At 40.1% G+C, this 17,982-nt stretch overlaps 1 protein-coding gene and 1 pseudogene across 3 annotated transcripts in view; both read left to right on the top strand.

The window, feature by feature from the left end:
• The first annotated feature begins 54 nt into the window (after positions 1 to 54).
• The window catches only part of ZNFX1 (zinc finger NFX1-type containing 1), a 23,323-nt gene continuing 5,395 nt past the window's right edge, over positions 55 to 17,982 (top strand). The window contains exons 1-12 of one of the 3 annotated variants that reach the window (XM_025039776.1): positions 76 to 190; positions 785 to 807; positions 1,467 to 1,581; positions 3,876 to 5,684; positions 9,825 to 9,956; positions 11,332 to 11,480; positions 12,073 to 12,222; positions 13,256 to 13,370; positions 14,625 to 14,875; positions 16,065 to 16,204; positions 17,204 to 17,358; positions 17,739 to 17,884. In XM_025039776.1, coding sequence (XP_024895544.1) covers positions 1,521 to 1,581; positions 3,876 to 5,684; positions 9,825 to 9,956; positions 11,332 to 11,480; positions 12,073 to 12,222; positions 13,256 to 13,370; positions 14,625 to 14,875; positions 16,065 to 16,204; positions 17,204 to 17,358; positions 17,739 to 17,884 — 3,108 coding nt within the window. In that variant the 5' untranslated portion in view covers positions 76 to 190; positions 785 to 807; positions 1,467 to 1,520. Of the gene's footprint in view, positions 191 to 784; positions 808 to 1,466; positions 1,582 to 3,875; positions 5,685 to 9,824; positions 9,957 to 11,331; positions 11,481 to 12,072; positions 12,223 to 13,255; positions 13,371 to 14,624; positions 14,876 to 16,064; positions 16,205 to 17,203; positions 17,359 to 17,738; positions 17,885 to 17,982 lie in introns of those variants that run through there. The other 2 variants (XM_025039777.1, XM_025039778.1) reach the window with 2 other exon arrangements.
• LOC112471256 lies at positions 14,156 to 14,273 on the top strand (annotated as a pseudogene).

Below are 17,982 nucleotides of genomic sequence, written 5' to 3'. Positions count from 1 at the left end.
TTCAGCCTTGCCCTGTACCTTCTTCATGCCTGCACACAGCCCTGGCTCTCCCATAATATTTCCATCGCAACCCGGTGGGCTCCTAGGTGCCAGTGACTCTTCCATCCTTTCTTATGCCCTCTCAGGACCCTGGAGACTTCCCCCTGAAACGCAGCTGTGGCCTCTTGTTTGTCTCTTTCATCCCACCCTGGTAATTACCATTCTCCTATAATTTGTCCTATAATTTGATCCCTACACCAGCTTGACCGTCACTGATTTTCTTTTTCCTGCCCTTTAGGCCTCGATTCCCACAGAAACCCACTTTAGCTTGCCTTTTTCGTAGCATTTCCTGTTCTCTCTACTCCTCCCTTTACTTGCCTTTTTTTTTTCTCATTCCTTTTATCCCAGAATATTTCAGAGTTTCTATTCTAGTATTTTTCAACAAGAGGAAGTAAGAATTTCCCCTCAGATAATTTTTTTAATTGAAAACAAAAACCAAAACCCTAACTATTGAATCGTACCATGAGAGCTGAGTTTGATATGATGAAGGAGATTCACCAAAAATATTGCTAGCAGAAAGGGGTCTCCTTTTTCTGATGAGTGTAAAAGCTACTCTTCACATAATGCCAAATCTATTCACAGTTTCCAACCATGAATATTAAAAAAAACTCAATGAGAGCGACCGTCTCAAAAATCCCCATGCTGAGGACTCACAGTCCTCATTTTTTCCCTAGCCCCAGCCCACGTGATGTGTTTGAGGTGGATTGAGAAGTTCTCTTAACAGGGCTTCCTCTTCCTTTTATAGGCTGACTGTCAAAAATCATTAAGGTAAAAGAAACAAGAGAAGAGCTGCAGATTTCTAGCTGGTTGAAGAAACAACATACCATAAGTGCTAAGTCTCCTGGTTACTGAAACATAGTTTCTTTTTCTTGATTCAGTAGAGTGGAAGACTTAATCAGTTTGGCTATAATCCAAAGGGTAGGATAAGGGATAACTAACAGCTCACTAAATATTACAAACTATAGAGTCCCATAAGCTATAGAATACTATATAATATAAATGCTGAACGGGGTGGTGCATACTTTTGGCTTAACAAGAAATGTACTTCTCTCCGTCCTGGCAACAATATTTGCTTTATAGAAGAGGAAAATGAAACCTAGCAACTGATTAAGTAACTTGGCTAAAGGCATAAACCAAACAGTAGTTTCGAATTGGAATTGACAATATTCCCTTTGCTCTGAGAAAGTGCAAGGATAAAGAGAAGGGGGGAATTTGATCCCTTGAAATCACCTAATTTGTGAATTTAATGTTTTATAATTGGGCATTCACAGAGTTGAACACTTGTGTCCATGATTAAAATCTGTGTTTAACTCTTAGTTAACAGATAATTAAGACATAGAGGCTAAAGGATTGGCTTGATGCTGTTTTAGTTTTTTTTCTGCTAGATGCTGTATTTCAAGGCCACTAATAACTCTCAATCTGTGCAGATTTTCAGATAACTGGAAGTAACGTGAGTGTGGAGTAAATCAGGTGACTCTGAGATGGAGGGCAGAAGACCCTGTCCAGATGCCAGGCCCAGGAATCCCCATGCCAACCACAGAGGTGAGCAAGGTTTTCTAACTAATGGAAAGGAAATTGAGTTCCTTATGACTGAGCAGGCCCATCTAAGATCGACTGTGTCTCTTAAGTAAAGAATGGCTTATTCCTTAGCTATAACACAAATGACTGAAAAACAGACAGCCCTCTCCTTTCCCTAAGAGAGTTGATGAATGGGTGGAGTTGACTTTAACAAAGACAGTGATGAGGTGTCAGAAGAGGAAACTGTGGTTTAGAGCAGCACTATCCAATAGAAACATAATGCAAGCCAAAAATGTAATTTAAAATTTTCTAGTAGCATTGTTTAAAAAAAGCAAAAAGAAACAAGTGAAATCCGTTTTTTTAATTGAATACTAATTTAATAAAATTTAATAATTTAGTACTTATTGAAGCCAATATAACCAAATAACATCAGTTTGTTATAATTGAATATAGTATTTTATTATAGTACTTGAATAATTTTAATACTTTTATTTAATTCCAGATTTGCAAATATTATTTTAAGATGTTATCAGTATAAAGTTTTTTTAATGAGATATTTAACTTTTTTGGTATTAAGCCTTCAAAAAATTTGTGTTATTTTATACATCTTAATTCAGACTAGCCACATTTAAGATGCTTAATAGCCACACATAGTTGGTGGCTATGTACTTGATAGCATGTGTCTAAAGTCCTAGCCACCAAAGGACAGTTAGTTCTAAAAGCATTACTCTATTGCAGTGATTGTTCTGTTTGCTCGGAACTTTCTAAAACAAAACCAAATGGATTCTTGCTTTTCCCTAAGTTGGCAACGTGTCATTCGAGTTTTAGCTGTGGAACAAATGAGAAAGAACTGTACAGTTTTATGAGCTGTGCGAATATTGAAAGAAAGAGAAACAATACAATTTTCCATTCTTCCAAAACATCTAGCCTTATAATCAGACCAAAATATTAAAAGCAGGAATTTTTCTGATATCTTGGGGATTTGAAAAATAAATATGAAAGTAACAGTTATAAAAATTTAGGATTCAGTAGCACAGTGTTTGTATTTTACCAGATATTTCTTTACGTAGCCACATTAAAATCTCTACAAAGTGCAAAACAAGGAAAAACGTACATAAATGGATTTAGCATCTGATGTCATGAAGTGGAATGATCGCCTTGAATATGATGTGCATTTGAAATGCATAACATTTTTTATCATCAAATCATTGTGTACAGTCAATATTTTTTGTTTGTTTTTAAATTCTCCAAGTCATTCTGTAAAGTTGGATCAGCTCCAGAATCAGTTTTAGAGGAAAGGAAAGGGAAAAAAATTGGACTTGAATATGTTGGCCAAGTCGCATAATGAAATGTGTGGCAGTTCAAGGAAGACAAGTTTGGCTTCATTTCCTGTGTGAACTGGGTTTGTCACCTCCCTCTCCCCACACCTTCTCTTCTTAGGGTTAGTAGTAGATAAATACTATGTAAATGGACTTGTGCTGCAGAAAGGAGGAAAGTTTCAGTTTCGTTTTTCAATTTCCTAAATCAGAGTTTGAGTTTCATTTTTAAGTTTCCTTCACAGTCTTAGTTAGCTCAAAAACATCTTAGTAAAGGAAGCCCCACATTTCCCTTTGCCATCTGATACTGGGCAGAGTTTAAGAAGCATTTCTCTTTATAGTTTTATCCCACTTGATGCATCTTTTGCCTATGAAATAATTATTTAATGGCAGAACCAGTGGCTCTAGAAATTAGGGTATTCTAATAGAAAATTATTATTAGTGCTACTAGTACTAACATTTATGAGAGCTTTTTATGTGTCAGGTACTACACTATGCCAAACAGCTTATAAACATTTAATTTTTACAACCCAAATACTGCGGCTTAGAGTAATTATACAGCTTGGTGAGGAAGTGCCCATGTCAAGATTTGAACTAGGTCTGTTTGGCTCTGAAACTGATGTGCTGACTGTTGTTTGGTACTGGCAAGAAACTAGAAGCAACAAGCTGATCTTTTTGATCCTCTGAAAGAATCCCAGCCTGTGAGGATTAAACGATATACTGCAAATGTTTATTCTCTAGCATGTATGGGGCAGCCAGCAAATGTTTATTCCTTTTCCCTTTGCACCCTCTGAAAAAACAATATTTTAATAATATATATGGCAACATAACAATCTATTTTACATTTATTAAATGACTTGGTAGAAAACCTTTTTTTTCCCCTCCAAATAAAACCTAAGCTCCTTAATTGTTTTTGGAAAATGAGAGCATGTTCATTGTTGTCCTACTAGATTTCTTTGCACCTCGATTTTTGTGTTCACCCAGTATTCCCATTGTGTTTAGGGCCTATGAATGGAGAATTACCACCGAGACCTAGAAATCAGGCCAGTAATCCACCAGCCAGTGCTCTCAGAGGAGGATTCAACGAGCCCAGAAGGCTTCCTAGAGCCAACCACCACCCTATTCCTTCCCGGCAAAGAGAAGAGAGGTTTGCAGCCATGGGTAGGAACCCACATCAGGAAAGGAGGAACCATGAGAGGCATGCCCATGATGAACCTAGAGGCCAAAGACGTGGTCAGGAGAATGACACCAGGCGGAGAAATGGCAATCAGGAGGAAAGGAACCGCAGACCTCCGTGGCCTGATGAAAACTTCCAACAGTGGCGGACCTCCCACCAGAAGCCTGCAGAACAGCCACAGCAAGTGAAGAAACTGGGTTACAAGTTCCTAGAAAGTCTTCTGCAGAAAGACCCCTCTGAGGTGGTCATCACACTTGCCACAAGTTCAGGGCTAAAGGAACTCCTGTCTCATTCTTATATGAAATCTAACTTCCTTGAGCTCATTTGCCAGGTTCTTCGGAAGGCTTGTAGTTCCAGAATGGACCGCCAGAGTGTCCTCCATGTCCTGGGCATATTGAAGAACTCACAATTCCTCAAAGTCTGCCTGCCAGCTTATGTTGTACAGATGGTCACTGAACCTGTCCCTGACATTCGAAACCGATATCCAGAACACATTAGTAACATCATCTTCCTTCTCCAAGACCTCGTAAGCGTCTTCCCTGCTAGCTCTGTGCAAGAAACTTCCATGCTCATTTCTCTCCTGCCAGCTTCTCTTAATGCTTTAAGAGCCTCTGGGGTTGACATAGAAGAGGAGACAGAGAAGAACCTGGAAAAGGTGCAGACCATCATCGAACATCTGCAGGAAAAGAGGCGAGAGGGCACTTTAAGAGTGGACACCTACACTCTAGTACAGCCTAAAGCAGAAGACCATGTTGAGAGCTACCGGACCATGCCCATTTACCCTACCTACAACGAAGTGCACTTGGATGAGAAGCCATTCCTTCGCCCCAACATCATTTCTGGAAAATATGAGAGCACTGCTGTTTATCTGGATACCCACTTCCGACTCCTGCGAGAAGATTTTGTCAGACCCCTACGAGAAGGCATTTTAGAACTTCTCCAAAGCTTTGAAGATCAAGGCCTGAGGAAGAGAAAGTTTGATGACATCCGAATCTACTTCGATACCAGGATTATTACTCCCATGTGTTCGTCATCAGGCATTGTCTATAAGGTGCAGTTTGACACAAAACCACTGAAATGTGTGCGCTGGCAGAATTCCAAGCGATTGCTCTATGGGTCCTTGGTGTGCATGTCCAAGGACAATTTTGAGACATTTCTCTTTGCCACTGTGTCTAACCGGGAGCAGGAAGATCTCTGCCGAGGAATTGTTCAGCTCTGCTTCAATGAGCAGAGCCAACAACTGCTAGCAGAGATCCAGCCCTCTGACTCTTTCCTCATGGTGGAGACAACTGCATACTTTGAGGCCTATAGGCATGTCCTAGAAGGACTCCAGGAGATCCAGGAGGAAGATGTCCCCTTCCAGAGGAACATTGTGGACTGTGACTCTTATGTGAAGGAGCCAAGATACTTGTTAATGGGGGGCAGATACGATTTTACTCCCTTAATAAAGAACCCCACTGCCACTGGGGAATCTCTGAGGACTGCCAAGGGCTTGAGATGTCCCAAAGTTAATGTCTTAGACCCTAGCCAGTGGCCCTCCAAAGAAGCCCTGAACCTGGATGACTCTCAGATGGAAGCTTTGCAGTTTGCTCTCACAAGGGAACTGGCTATTATTCAAGGACCTCCTGGAACAGGTAAGAGAACTTTTCAGAGCACATGGTATCAGCACTATGAGATGGGCAGGGGAGGCTTGACTCTAGGTTTCTAGAATGTCTCGGTTAGAAACATTCCCCTGAAATAGATCTCAAACTTGTTTATAAAGTAGCTGCGTATGGTGATTTTCCAGTGGAGACCCATTGGTATGCATAGCAATAAACTAAAATCACAAGGTTAGAAAAGACTACTAGGGGGTCAAACTTTGGAAGCTGCATTACCTCTGCTCCATAAGAGGCTATATTAATTTGATTGATTTCATATTACTTTAAATTAAATAATATCAAGTACAGCAGGTCCTCGAATAACATCATTCCACTTAACATCATTTTGTTATAACATTGATGAAAAAAAAACAAATCGGTTCCCAGCCAGGGCCACTGTCTGTGTGGAGTTTGCACAGTCTCCCCATGTCTGTGTAGGTTTTCTCCAGGGGCTCCAGTTTCCTCCCACTTCCCAAAGATGTGCACATGAGGTTCACTGGTATGTCTGCATTGTCTCAGTCTGAATGTGTATGTGTGTGGGCACGTGTATGTGTGCGTTTGTGCATGCGTGTGCGCACGCCCAGAAGTGGAAGGATATCCTGTCCAGGATGGATACCTGTCTTGCACCCTGAGCTGCCAGGTTTGGCTCCTGCCACCTGCAACCTGAACTGGAATAAGTGAGTTGGAAGAGAATTCTCTTGTTTTTATTACTCTTTCTTAAATATACGTATAGCTCACATTTATTTCAAAGTTTAATATTAGAAGTGTTTAGGGTCTTTATTTAGAAGCTTGGTGATGTTTTTGTGACCTGAAATATACTATAGAAACTTTTATTTCTATCAGTTAGCCTATGGTCAAATTGGTATTATATGTCATTTTGCTGGAAGTCTCAGTTTCCAAGAACCTATCAACAACATTAAATGAAGACTTGCTGTATGTAATGACAGCACTATGTGCCAGGTACTGGGTTGCATGCTTAACATATGGTTAACTTATTGCTTCTTCATAGCAACTCTGTGAGGTAGAAACCATTCCATTTTACAGATGAAAAAACTAAGGCAAAGAGAGTTCGAATAATATGTTGAAGTTTACACAGGTGTTAAGTGACATACCTAGGACTTGAACTCAGGCAGTCTGGCTCTAGAGTCCTGGCTCCCCTATCCATTACACTATACTTGCTCCTCATGGAAATATACCTCCCTACCCGCTTCTCATATGCCACTCTCTAATTCTACTCTGGGGTGATAACAACTATTAGTAATTTGATGTGTATCTTTCCAGATGTTCTCCACAGTTGGCACTGATCTTTGTGTCTGTATGTATATTTATACACATACACACTTCCTATTTTTTTTTAATAACAAAAATGGGATCACGCTTTATATATGGGTCTGTAATTTATGTATATACAAAAACAACATGTTATGGACATTTTCACATTCTGTACACTACAGTCACATTTAGAAATGTATCTCACTTCTTATTATGCTTGCATTCACTCTAGGGTATGAATATACCTTTTTTTTTTTTGTATTACAGTGCTGTAATAAGTATCCATACATCTATATCTGTTTACCTTTGGGTACTCTGCTTATTACTTCATAATTCTTTTCCTAAAGTGGAAATTTACATTAATTAGTTACAGTAGGTACTGTTAAATTACCCTCCCTAAAGGATATACAAGAAAACAAACAGAAATGGGAAGCGGTCTCTTTAAAAGACACTGATAAAGTAATGGCAACTGATGATAAAAAATTAATGTAACCATTGGAAAGTTCTTTCTGATAAGAAACACCTGTACAATGGAAAAATATACATAATTAAAGTGGTGTTTCGAGGGCTTAAAAAAAAGGTACCAATTTGTATTCCCACCAAGAAGGAATTAGTTTTCCCATTTTTTTTAATATCCTTTCCAGCATTGTATGTTATCAGTCCTTGCTGATCAGCAGTTTTTGCTTTATGAGATAAAATTTTGGGCTTATTAATTTTATATTTTAATAAGAAAGGGTTCAATTTTTTTTTTAATCTCTGTTGACCTGCTACCATCCCACTCAGTTCCCTTTCCTAAAGCAAACAATGTTATTATCTTCCTGTATATTCTTCCAGAGATATTCTATGAATATTAAGCAAATGCATACTTACATTTCTTTCTCCTCACTTTTCTTAACCCACTATGCTAAAAACAATCTTCTGCATATTGTTTGTTCACTTGTAAAATATCTTGGTGACCCTTTTATGTTGGTACATAAGTAGTGTCTCTTGTTTACATGACTGTAGTATATTCCATTGTGTGGGTAGTTCATAATCTCTCTAACAAGTTCCTTGTAGAAAGATTTACTAATACAAGTAATGTTTCAGTGAATAGGCTTGTTTATGAAACATTTCACACACAAACAGTATATCTGGAAGAGAATTCTTAAGTGAATTCATAATTTTAATAGATATTGCCAAATTGCCCTCTGGAAATGTATATCACAGTGGTTAATTTATATTTCTTTAATTAAGAATGAAATTATCCTTTCCTGTGTTTATTAACTATTTATATTACTGCTTTTGTGGATTGCCATTTTCAGTTTGTCCCTATTTCTGTTGATTGGCTTGGCTTATTGATTTGTAGGAATTTTTTGTATATTCAAAATATTTATATTGCAAATAAATTTCCCTAATGTTATCACTTGAATCAGGACTCATTAGTTCCAAGCATAGTAATCATTTCAGGCTAACTTAAGCCACACACACAGAGTTACTAGGATAGAGCCTGCCTTTAGAGTAAAAGGAGGAAGTAGTAAAAGGGGTCATTTTTGAGGTCGAAATCCCAAAAAGTATTCATTCTAAGAGGAAGGAAGCAGTGGGAAGCAATAAATGTTGAATTATAAAGATTTTCTTTCCTCCCGAGGTTCTCTTTATCTATCCAGTTCTTCAAACTAGAAACCTGGAAGTTATCCTTTTGTACTCCCCACCCCAGTCAAACCATTTTCAAGTTTACCTCTGAAATTTCTCCCCAGTCTGACTACTTATCTCACCTATAGTGCTGGAGCCAGGGCTCAGTCTTCACTCACCTGGTGGATGGTAGGAACCTCTCAACTAGCACATTCCTGTTCTCTCTCGCCCTCTCTTACTCAATTGTCTCTTCTTCAGGGAAGCCTCTTTTCACCTCATTGACTAGGCCAGAATCTTAATTATATGTTTTCTTGGTATTGTGTATTTCTCATTTCCCACATTTGTTTTTACATTTATTTGTATGATTATCCTTCTGCAAGTCTCTGAGGTCCATGAAGGTAAGAACCATGCCTGTTTTGCTCACTATTTTATTTCTTGCACCTAAACTAGTGCCTGATACCTGTTAGGCACTAAATACATGTCAGTTGTGGTGGAGTGGCGGGGGGATGGGGAGGAGGAGAAAATCGTTACTTACCATGATATACTGAAATCTTTTATTTTCTTGTATTGCTTCTTCACTCAACCTTGAGTTTTTTGAGAACAGTGACTGCTTCAGCCTGACTCAGTAAAAATTTAGCTGTTTGTAGACTTAATTAATTATTGAACATATGCTAATGAGCCCATAACTCTAACTCCATTGTTGATATCTATGAGTTTTCCCCTCCTAACACAAAGGCAAGTCTACTGTGGTATATTAAAAATCATTTCTAAATAATTTGCCACATAAGATTGGAAACAAAATTATATGTCCATCAATAGAGAATTGGCTAAATAAAAAATACCTACAGCTGTGAAAAACAAAGAGAGGATGCTTTTTATATATTGATAGAGAACTACCTCCAAGGGACATTATGAAAAAAATAAGATGTAAAACTGAAAATAGTCTGCTACTATTTATATCAAAAAGAAAGGAGAAAGGCTGGAAAAAGACTATGTTTGTATTTTCTATGCAAAGAATGATTGTCTCTGGAAAGTTACACAAGAAACTGGTAACATCAGTTGCTTCTAAGATAGGAACTGGGTGGCTGGAGCAGAGAAAAGCTAGAGGGCTTTTCATAATATACCCATTTGTGCTTCTTGGATTTTAAACCATTTCAATGTATTTAAAATTTAAAAAAATAATAATTTGCTATAATTAATTACTGCTTTTATTAAGTCTCTTAAGTTTTTTAACTATCCTTTTTTCTTGTTTTCTAGGCAAAACCTATGTGGGTCTAAAAATTGTTCAGGCCCTTCTCACCAATGAGCCCGTTTGGCAAATCAACCTGCAGCAGTTCCCCATCTTGGTCGTGTGTTATACTAATCATGCTTTGGACCAGTTTCTGGAAGGTAATGTCTGTAGGCAAAATTGTTTTCTATCAAGACATTTGTAGTTAAACCATCAGCAATTTCAGAAGCTTTCTATTGTTCTTTGATAAAGTCCATAGTCCTAACTGTGACCTGTAAGGCTGTGTGTTGTCTGCACCAGCCTAACTCTGAACCTCATCTCCTCCCTCTTCTCTTATTCTCCTTAACTCTAGCGACATGAATTTCTTCAGCTTCTCCCTAGGCCTATGCTGTTCCCCTTACCAAAATGCACTTTTTCTAACTCTCCAACTTGACCCCATTCAGCCTGGCTGGCTCCTACTCATTCTTCAGGTGTCTTTCTTCATGTGTACTTTTCCTGTTGCCCCCAGACAAGGTTAAGTCTCCTTTTGTATTTTTTCTTCAGAGGCTTAGTACATATGTAACAATTTAGTTTTACCTGGCTCTACCCTAGACTGTAAATACCACAAGGGTCGGTTTTGTTTCTTGCTATATTCACAAATCTTGGTGCATACTGGGCATGAAAAAAATACCGCTTACATTAATGAATGAATATATGTTCTTCCTTTTGCTTAGAATATTATTTTCCATTCTTTTATTTTTTTCAATTATAGTTGACATATAATACCCATTCTTCTATATCCTCCTTTCGCCTAGATTAAATCTTCCTTATTCTTAGAGTCTCAGTTTAAATATTAGATCTTCAAGAATTAGATTCTCACCCATCCAAACTAGGTAAGGTCCCCTGTTACATACCTACAGCATCGTGTACTTACAGTACTTAACTGCACTTTCACTATTATGATAAATTATTAAAATGTATATTCTCAGTCTGTGTGACATGAGAACAAATTAGAAGCTGAGTATCTGTTTTCACTGCTATATCTTCAGAACCTAGCACGTGTCTGGCACATAATAAGCAATCAGTAAATAAATATATATAGAGAGAGAGAGAGAGAGAAAGAGGGAGAGAGAGAGAGAGAATATAATAGAGAACATTTACTAAGATCTTACTTTGTTCCAGGCCCTACCTAGGAGCTATAAAGATATTCTGGTTTATACAGACTCTAGCCCTATAAGGAAGATATTACTGTCTTCAAATCACAGATGAAGAAACAGACTCAAGAATTTGCCTTAGGTTACGTAGCAATAAGTTATAGAGCCAATAAGTTGGGTCCCTAATTGTCTGATTTTAAAGCCTGTGCTCTTAAGCATGACATTTTACTGCTCTACAGGTCACATCATCTCTGGGGCCTTCTTGCTTATTAATGAGGTAAATTTTCTGTAAGCATTAGTTTGTTCCCTAAGGGACCAACTGAGACAATACCCCAAACATGTACAGCTCTTACCTGAGAGAATAGCTCCTCTCAACTCTGCTGTGCTCCACTTCATTCCACAGGCATCTACAAGTGTCACAAGACCAGCATTGTGCGGGTAGGTGGAAGGAGCAACAGTGAAATCCTGAAGCAGTTCACTCTGAGAGAGCTGAGGAACAAGCGGGAATTCCGCCGAAACCTCCCCATGCACCTCCGAAGAGCCTATATGAGTGTAAGTCCCAGCTTTGGGATATCTGAGGTAGCTCAAGGGGGAGCTGAATAAGATAGCATCAACAGTCCAAGGCTGTGAAGGACCTAGGTTCATTCCAACATTATAATCTGCTCATCCCATGGTGTGACCTTTGCCCTCATAATCCAAGGTGGAGAAAGGACCAAAAAGGTCATATTGTCCGCTCCCAACCCTATCCAGGACCTTGAGGCTACTTCTCCCAAGCCACCCACAGCACTTCGTCTTATAGCTTATTGACCAGGGAAATATCTTTAGCTGGGCAGCACTGTGCTCAACCAAAGCTGTGAGTTATTACTGAGGAAAATAGGGCTCCACTGTAGTATCCTTAGCCTTTTTTCTGTTGTGGTGTTTCCTTTTCTTGCTGATTGGTAGGAGTCTTTTATACATTTTAGATAATAACCCTTTGGTCTTAAGACCAGAGTAATGTGATTTGGGAAATGGGTTTTTTGACTGGTCTATTTATTTACTCTTCTATCTTGCTATTTCTGTCTGAGTTTCATTTTCCCTCAAGACAAGGAGTGAGTTCAGGGGATGATGATACATCCCCCATCATTTCTTTACCTCTTCTTGGCAGATCGTGACACAGATGAAGGAGTCGGAGCAAGAGCTGCATGAAGGGGCCCAGACTCTGGAGTGCAGCATGCATGGCGTGTTACAGGAGCAGCACCTGGAGAAGTACATTTCCCGCCAGCACTGGAAAAGCCTGATGAATGGACCGATACAGGTAGGGATCATTCTGGGGGGCACAAGCATCTCTCTTGCTTTAGTACTTGGAAGGAGCCTCCAACAGAAGCAGCAGTCCAGAGCATTAGCTGTTAGGTGATCTGCCATCATGATAAAAGTTCCTTTTCAGAGGAGAGGTAGCTGAGTATACTAGTCAAGAAAAGACTCTGGAGCTAGGCTTCTGGGTTTGAATCTTGGTTTTGCTCTGGCCAAGTTACTTAATTTTTCTGTGCCTGTTTCCTCTTTTATGAAGTGGGGATAATAACATTAAGGTGAACCATATGAACTTGCCAGTATTTGTAAATTTGACTTGCAAAAATGGCAGTTTCTTACAGATCAACTTAATTCTTACAAGATTATTATTTGGACAAATAATTTTGTAAACCTCTTAATAAATATGCTATGAGAGCTTATTAAGTGATATGATATAACAAGACAACCTAGCACATACAGAGAGCCTTGGGGGGTAACAGACCTAAGTCACGCAGACTGATTATGTATTTTGAGCCAGTGTGATTCTCAGATCCCTCAACTGTCACATAAAGAATAATAATAATGCCTGCCTTCAAAGGCTGTTATGAGAAGTAACTGGCATAATCTCTGTAAAGTGGCTGTCCAGGAACCCAGTGAAATGGTAGCTCTGTTCTGAATGGGTGGGTGAATTGTACAAACACAAAAGCCTAGAGGTGTCAGTCGGGTCCTATAAATGACTGACACAGGCTATATGTGAGACATTGGAAAGTAGAGAGGACTGGCAAACTGGAAAAGGGGTGGCAGCAACCCACTTCCAGCCTTTTGTTGCCATGCAGGAATATAGGCGTGTTGCTGCCACAACTCCTGATTTTGTCAAGAGAAGCAGGAAGTTTTTATTTTTAAAAGTCTGTGCAAGTCTTATTAAATGATCCCATTGCCCAAGGGTTGCCAATTTGCAGCCTCTAAATTTTAAAGGAATTACTTTTGAACCAGGAAAGGAAACCTTTCCTTTACACTGACTATCATAGAATTCCCATGACTTACAATTCTTCCTTCCTCAGGATAGTGAATGGGTTTGCTTCCAGGGCTGGAAGCATTCCATGATGCTGGAGTGGCTGGGTCTGGGTGTCGGTTCTTTCACCCAAAGTGTTGCTTCAGCGGGACCTGAAAATAAAGGTAAGTGCATGTCTACCTAGAATCACATCTTAAGGTGTAATATGGTAAAGACCAGAAGAGCAGGACTTAAAAGTAATGCCCAGGATATGTAAAGGGCTGTAATCAGAAAAGACAAATAGCTTACCAGGAAAATAGATGAAAGACTTTTAACAGGCACATCACAAAATAAGAAATCCTAATGGTCAATAAACGTATGAAAAGTGCTCATTTGAAACTGGAGGAATTAAAACCACAATGAGATACTATTATGCACCCACCAGATTGGCAAAAATTTAAAAGTTGTACATAACCCCGCATTAATAAGAATGTGGAGCAGTGAGAACTATGATATACTGCTCTTGGGGATATTAATTGGCACAGTCACTTTATGATAATTGGAAAACAGAAAGAACTCAAAATGCCCATCAAAATTTATACAATGGATAGATCAGTTATAGATTATTCAGATAATGAAATACTGTACAGCAGTGAAAAAGAATGACTTACAGGACATATGGCAACATGTGTACCTCAAAAACATGCTGAATGAAAAAGGCAAGTTATAGGAAAGTTTATACGGTGTGATTCCAGTTATATAGAGCTCAAAAAAGTCAAGACTAAAAAATTTGTTTAGAGGTATATATGTGTGATATATTTGGTAAAGTTATTTTTTTAAGGGAGGAAAGAGTAATGTAAAATTCAGATGAGAAGGGCCCACAAGGACTTCATAGAAATTGGTAATTTTCTGCCTCTTAAGTTGGGTGTTCATTTTACATATTTTTATTATCCTTTAAATTGCACATTTAGTCTATGGCCATGCTACCCTGAACAAGCCCGATCCTATCTGATTTGGAAGCTAAGCAGGGTCGGGCCTGGTTAGTACTTGGTTAGGAGACCACCTAGGAAGACCAGGTGCTGTAGGTGTGAAAATTAAGGGATTGTAAGCTGACAGGTCCTTGCAATCTGTGAGTGTTTTTGATGTTGCCTCGCCTAAAAAATAAAAAAATTGCACATTTACATTGTATACTCTTCTCTGTAGTTGTGTTTTTGACATGAGTAAAACCTTCAAAAAACATAGTTGTATAATTTCTTTAAATGTAACAAAAGAGTATATAAGGAAACCTGTCTTCTCATTCTTCTCAGTGTCCGTCCCTAGAGGTAACCACTTAAACCTCCTTGAGCATGTCTTCATCCATTTAAGCTCTTGTAGGTGCCGTCTTCCATCTTTTGGCTTCAAGAGTCTCCATCCCTGTGCTGTGTGTTTTCCTCTCTTAGCTCAGGCAGAAGGGGAAGAGGAGGAGGAAGAAGGGGAAGAGGAGGATTCACTGATTGAGATCGCAGAGGAAGCCGACCTGATTCAAGCAGACCGGGTGATTGAGGAGGAAGAGGTGGTGAGGCCACGGAGGCGGAAGAAGGAAGAGAATGGAACTGTTCAGGAATTGGCTAAAGTGCTTCTGGCCATGAGGCTAGACAACTATGGCCCTGGGACAGCAGCTGGACAGGAGCAAGCCACAGGAGAGTGGGAGGTAAACTCACTTCCTCATGGCTCCTGAAAGCCTTAACAGAATGAGAAAGAGAAGTTCAGTTATTACTGCCTGGTGGGTAAGGATAGACTCCTGAAATAGGATTAGGAACATCTGTTCTGACCGGAACTACAGCCACTTTATTCCACCTACTTCTGTTGCAGTACATTCGCCTCATTCTCACAGTTAGCTGAATTTACCTATTTTATGATGAAACCCTAGTATAAGATGGGTCCAATTCCCAAGAGTATAAAAAATACAACCTTTCAGAGGAGACCTGGCAAGAAATGCCAACTTAGATAGAAAGCAGGTATCCAGATGCTACTCTTGAACTTTCAGAGAAATGCAGCACATGGCTCAAATCAAACGCTTGTGGTCTCCATGCTTGGTGCTTCCATGGAGGTTATCTTTTACAAACTAGAAACTACAAACTAAATCTACAAGTGAGTCTGTGAACTTGCATTAAGATTTCAGAGGATTCAAGTAAAATGGAATGAAGCAAGCCATACAGGCAGATGGAATACTTCATTCACCCTGGAATTTGATATTTCTCTTAAAGCCAGAATCGTGAATGTCCAGGTATCTGCATATGGACTTCCCTCTGCTTCTCCCTTTGGTAGAACCCGGTGGTCCTCAGAATTTACCATGTATTACTATGACAGTAGTGGACTGGATACTCAAAATGACATTTTCTGAACCCCACTGTTAGTGTAAGGGGCTTTCAAAGGCAACTTCGACTGGATGTAGTTTTTACTAGTCTGATGGCTTTGAACCTGATCTCTTAGTTCAGTTTAACATTACTATACGTGATGGGTAGATCATGATCCCATTAGTACTTTCTATGTATTTACTCCTTCAGTCAATCCAACCACCCCCTGAAGAGGCACTATTACTATACCCCGTTTATAGAAGGGATGCTGAAACTCATAGAGGTTCAGTAACTAACTCTGGGTCCCACAACTAATAAGAAGTAGGTGGAGCTTTGAATCTAGGGAAACTGGCTCCAGAGCCCTCACTTAGTCATTGTGCAATGGAATATTTGTTGAGAGAATGTGAGACACTTAAAGAAGTTCATAAGAAGTGGCAGCCTCTTTTTTTATGTGCTGTGACACCCCCCCACCACCACCTTGGGCTTAGAACAGGGCCCACATTCTGCTCAGATGGTGACCCTGGCTGGTATTGATTTCTACAGACCCAGCGTAGCCAGAAAAGGAAAATGAAGAAGAAAGTGAAGGTTGAGCTTCGCAAACTAAACACCATGACGGAGGCTGAGGCCAGTAAAATCCAGGATATTTGGCAGCTGGATCTGAATTCTCGCTGGCAGCTTTATAGGTACTGTACCCAACCCCCACCTCTCTTAGCCAACCCATGTAATATCTCCAGGGGGTTCCTTTTCTGTTCCTAGAATATAATCCCCAGACCTACAACAATGTTAACTAATGATTGATTGAGCACCCCTACTTAGCTGAGTGTTGGGGACACAGTCATAAGATAGAAGACACTTGGCTCTACCCTCAGGGAGTTTAGTCCATCCAAGGAGACAAATTAGTTAATTCCACAAATAAAAATACTAAGGAAAAAAAAGAGCAAGGAATGCTAATAATATTAATGTGGGATCTGAGCTGATCTGAGGTATCCAGGAAAGTGACATTAGTGGGAAGACCTGAAAGAGGAGTAGGTATTAACAAGGCTAGCAGGGAAAACAGAACAGATGAGATTGCGGGGACCACAATAGGTAAAGGCCTTGAGATAGGAGAGAGCATATCTGTTTGAGAAAATCGAAAGAAGGCAGCTAGCATGGCTGTGGCTCAGAGGAATGGAATTTCAGGTTGGAGAGGTGGGCAGGGGCCAGACTATGCAGGGCTTCATAGGGCTACAGTGAGGAGCGAGGATTTTATTTGAAGAGTATCAAAAGCCATTGGAAGGTTTTATAGCAGAATAAGTGACAGGATCTGTTTTACTTGTAAAATGAGACTCTGGAGAATTAGAGGAGGGGAGGAGACTCATCCAGAGACCGAATGGGACAGGGAGAATTTGTGAGAAATTCTTGAAGTTTTTGAAATCTCTTATTCCTGTCCCAATATTTAACCTCTATTCTTTATCCCACCCCCTTCTTTGGCTACTGACCACTTGTATACATGTCTCTGCATACCTTGTTGTTGGGCATTTTGGACTTTTGGGTCCTTGCACATCTGGTCTCCTTCCTCTCTGTGGCTCGTAAGCTCCTCAGGGGTCTAGGTTCCACTCCATACACTGGGCACACTGAAGGGGGTTTTTCCACCTTCTCAGAGAGCACATGGCTTCCTCTACTTGTTTCTTCACATTCTTTAGGCTATGGCTGCAGATGTACCAGGCCGACACCCGCCGAAAGATCCTTAGCTATGAGCGCCAGTACCACACATCAGCAGAGAGAATGGCTGAGCTGAGGCTCCAGGAAGACCTGCACATTTTGAAAGATGCCCAGGTCGTTGGAATGACAACCACAGGTAAGAAAACATGGGGAAATTTACCTGCTCCAGCCATTCACTCTGGATGCCAAACTCCTGTCAAATTAGGACAGGAAAGAGAAGCAACTTCAGTAGGTTACAGGAAAATACCATGAAAAGCTATTGAAAGTAAGCAAGCATACTTAGAGAACTATTGATGAAATTCACTCATTTGCTGTTGTTGCATTTGGAACCTCAGCAATGACCAACATGGGCAAGATGCTCTGGAGATTATCCAGCAGCACTTGTTCTCTTATTCAGTAGTCACCACAGCCCTGGATGAATGTGAGGGCTCCGTTGTCCCAGACCCAGAAGCCTAGAGGCCCAGTGGCTTCAGTGCATCATCTCAGAGGAGCCCCTTTCTTCTCTCTTGACTCAAGGTGCTGCCAAATACCGCCAGATTCTGCAGAAGGTAGAGCCTCGTATTGTCATTGTGGAAGAGGCGGCTGAAGTCCTTGAGGCCCACACCATTGCCACATTGAGCAAGGCTTGCCAGCACCTCATTCTGATTGGGGACCACCAACAGGTAAGGCAGGAGCCCCTGGAAGATAGGCTTGCTCTCTGGGTAGGGTGGAATCGGTCAGGAAGACCCTGGCCTCTGCTTCACCAGTCCTCAAGTCCGTT

This window comes from Pteropus alecto, unplaced genomic scaffold (assembly GCF_000325575.1).
Source record: "Pteropus alecto unplaced genomic scaffold, ASM32557v1 scaffold45, whole genome shotgun sequence".
NCBI classification, from domain to species: Eukaryota; Metazoa; Chordata; class Mammalia; order Chiroptera; family Pteropodidae; genus Pteropus; species Pteropus alecto.
The sequence above is the reverse complement of the archived record's forward strand: the minus strand, read 5'-3'. Positions and strand labels throughout refer to the sequence as shown.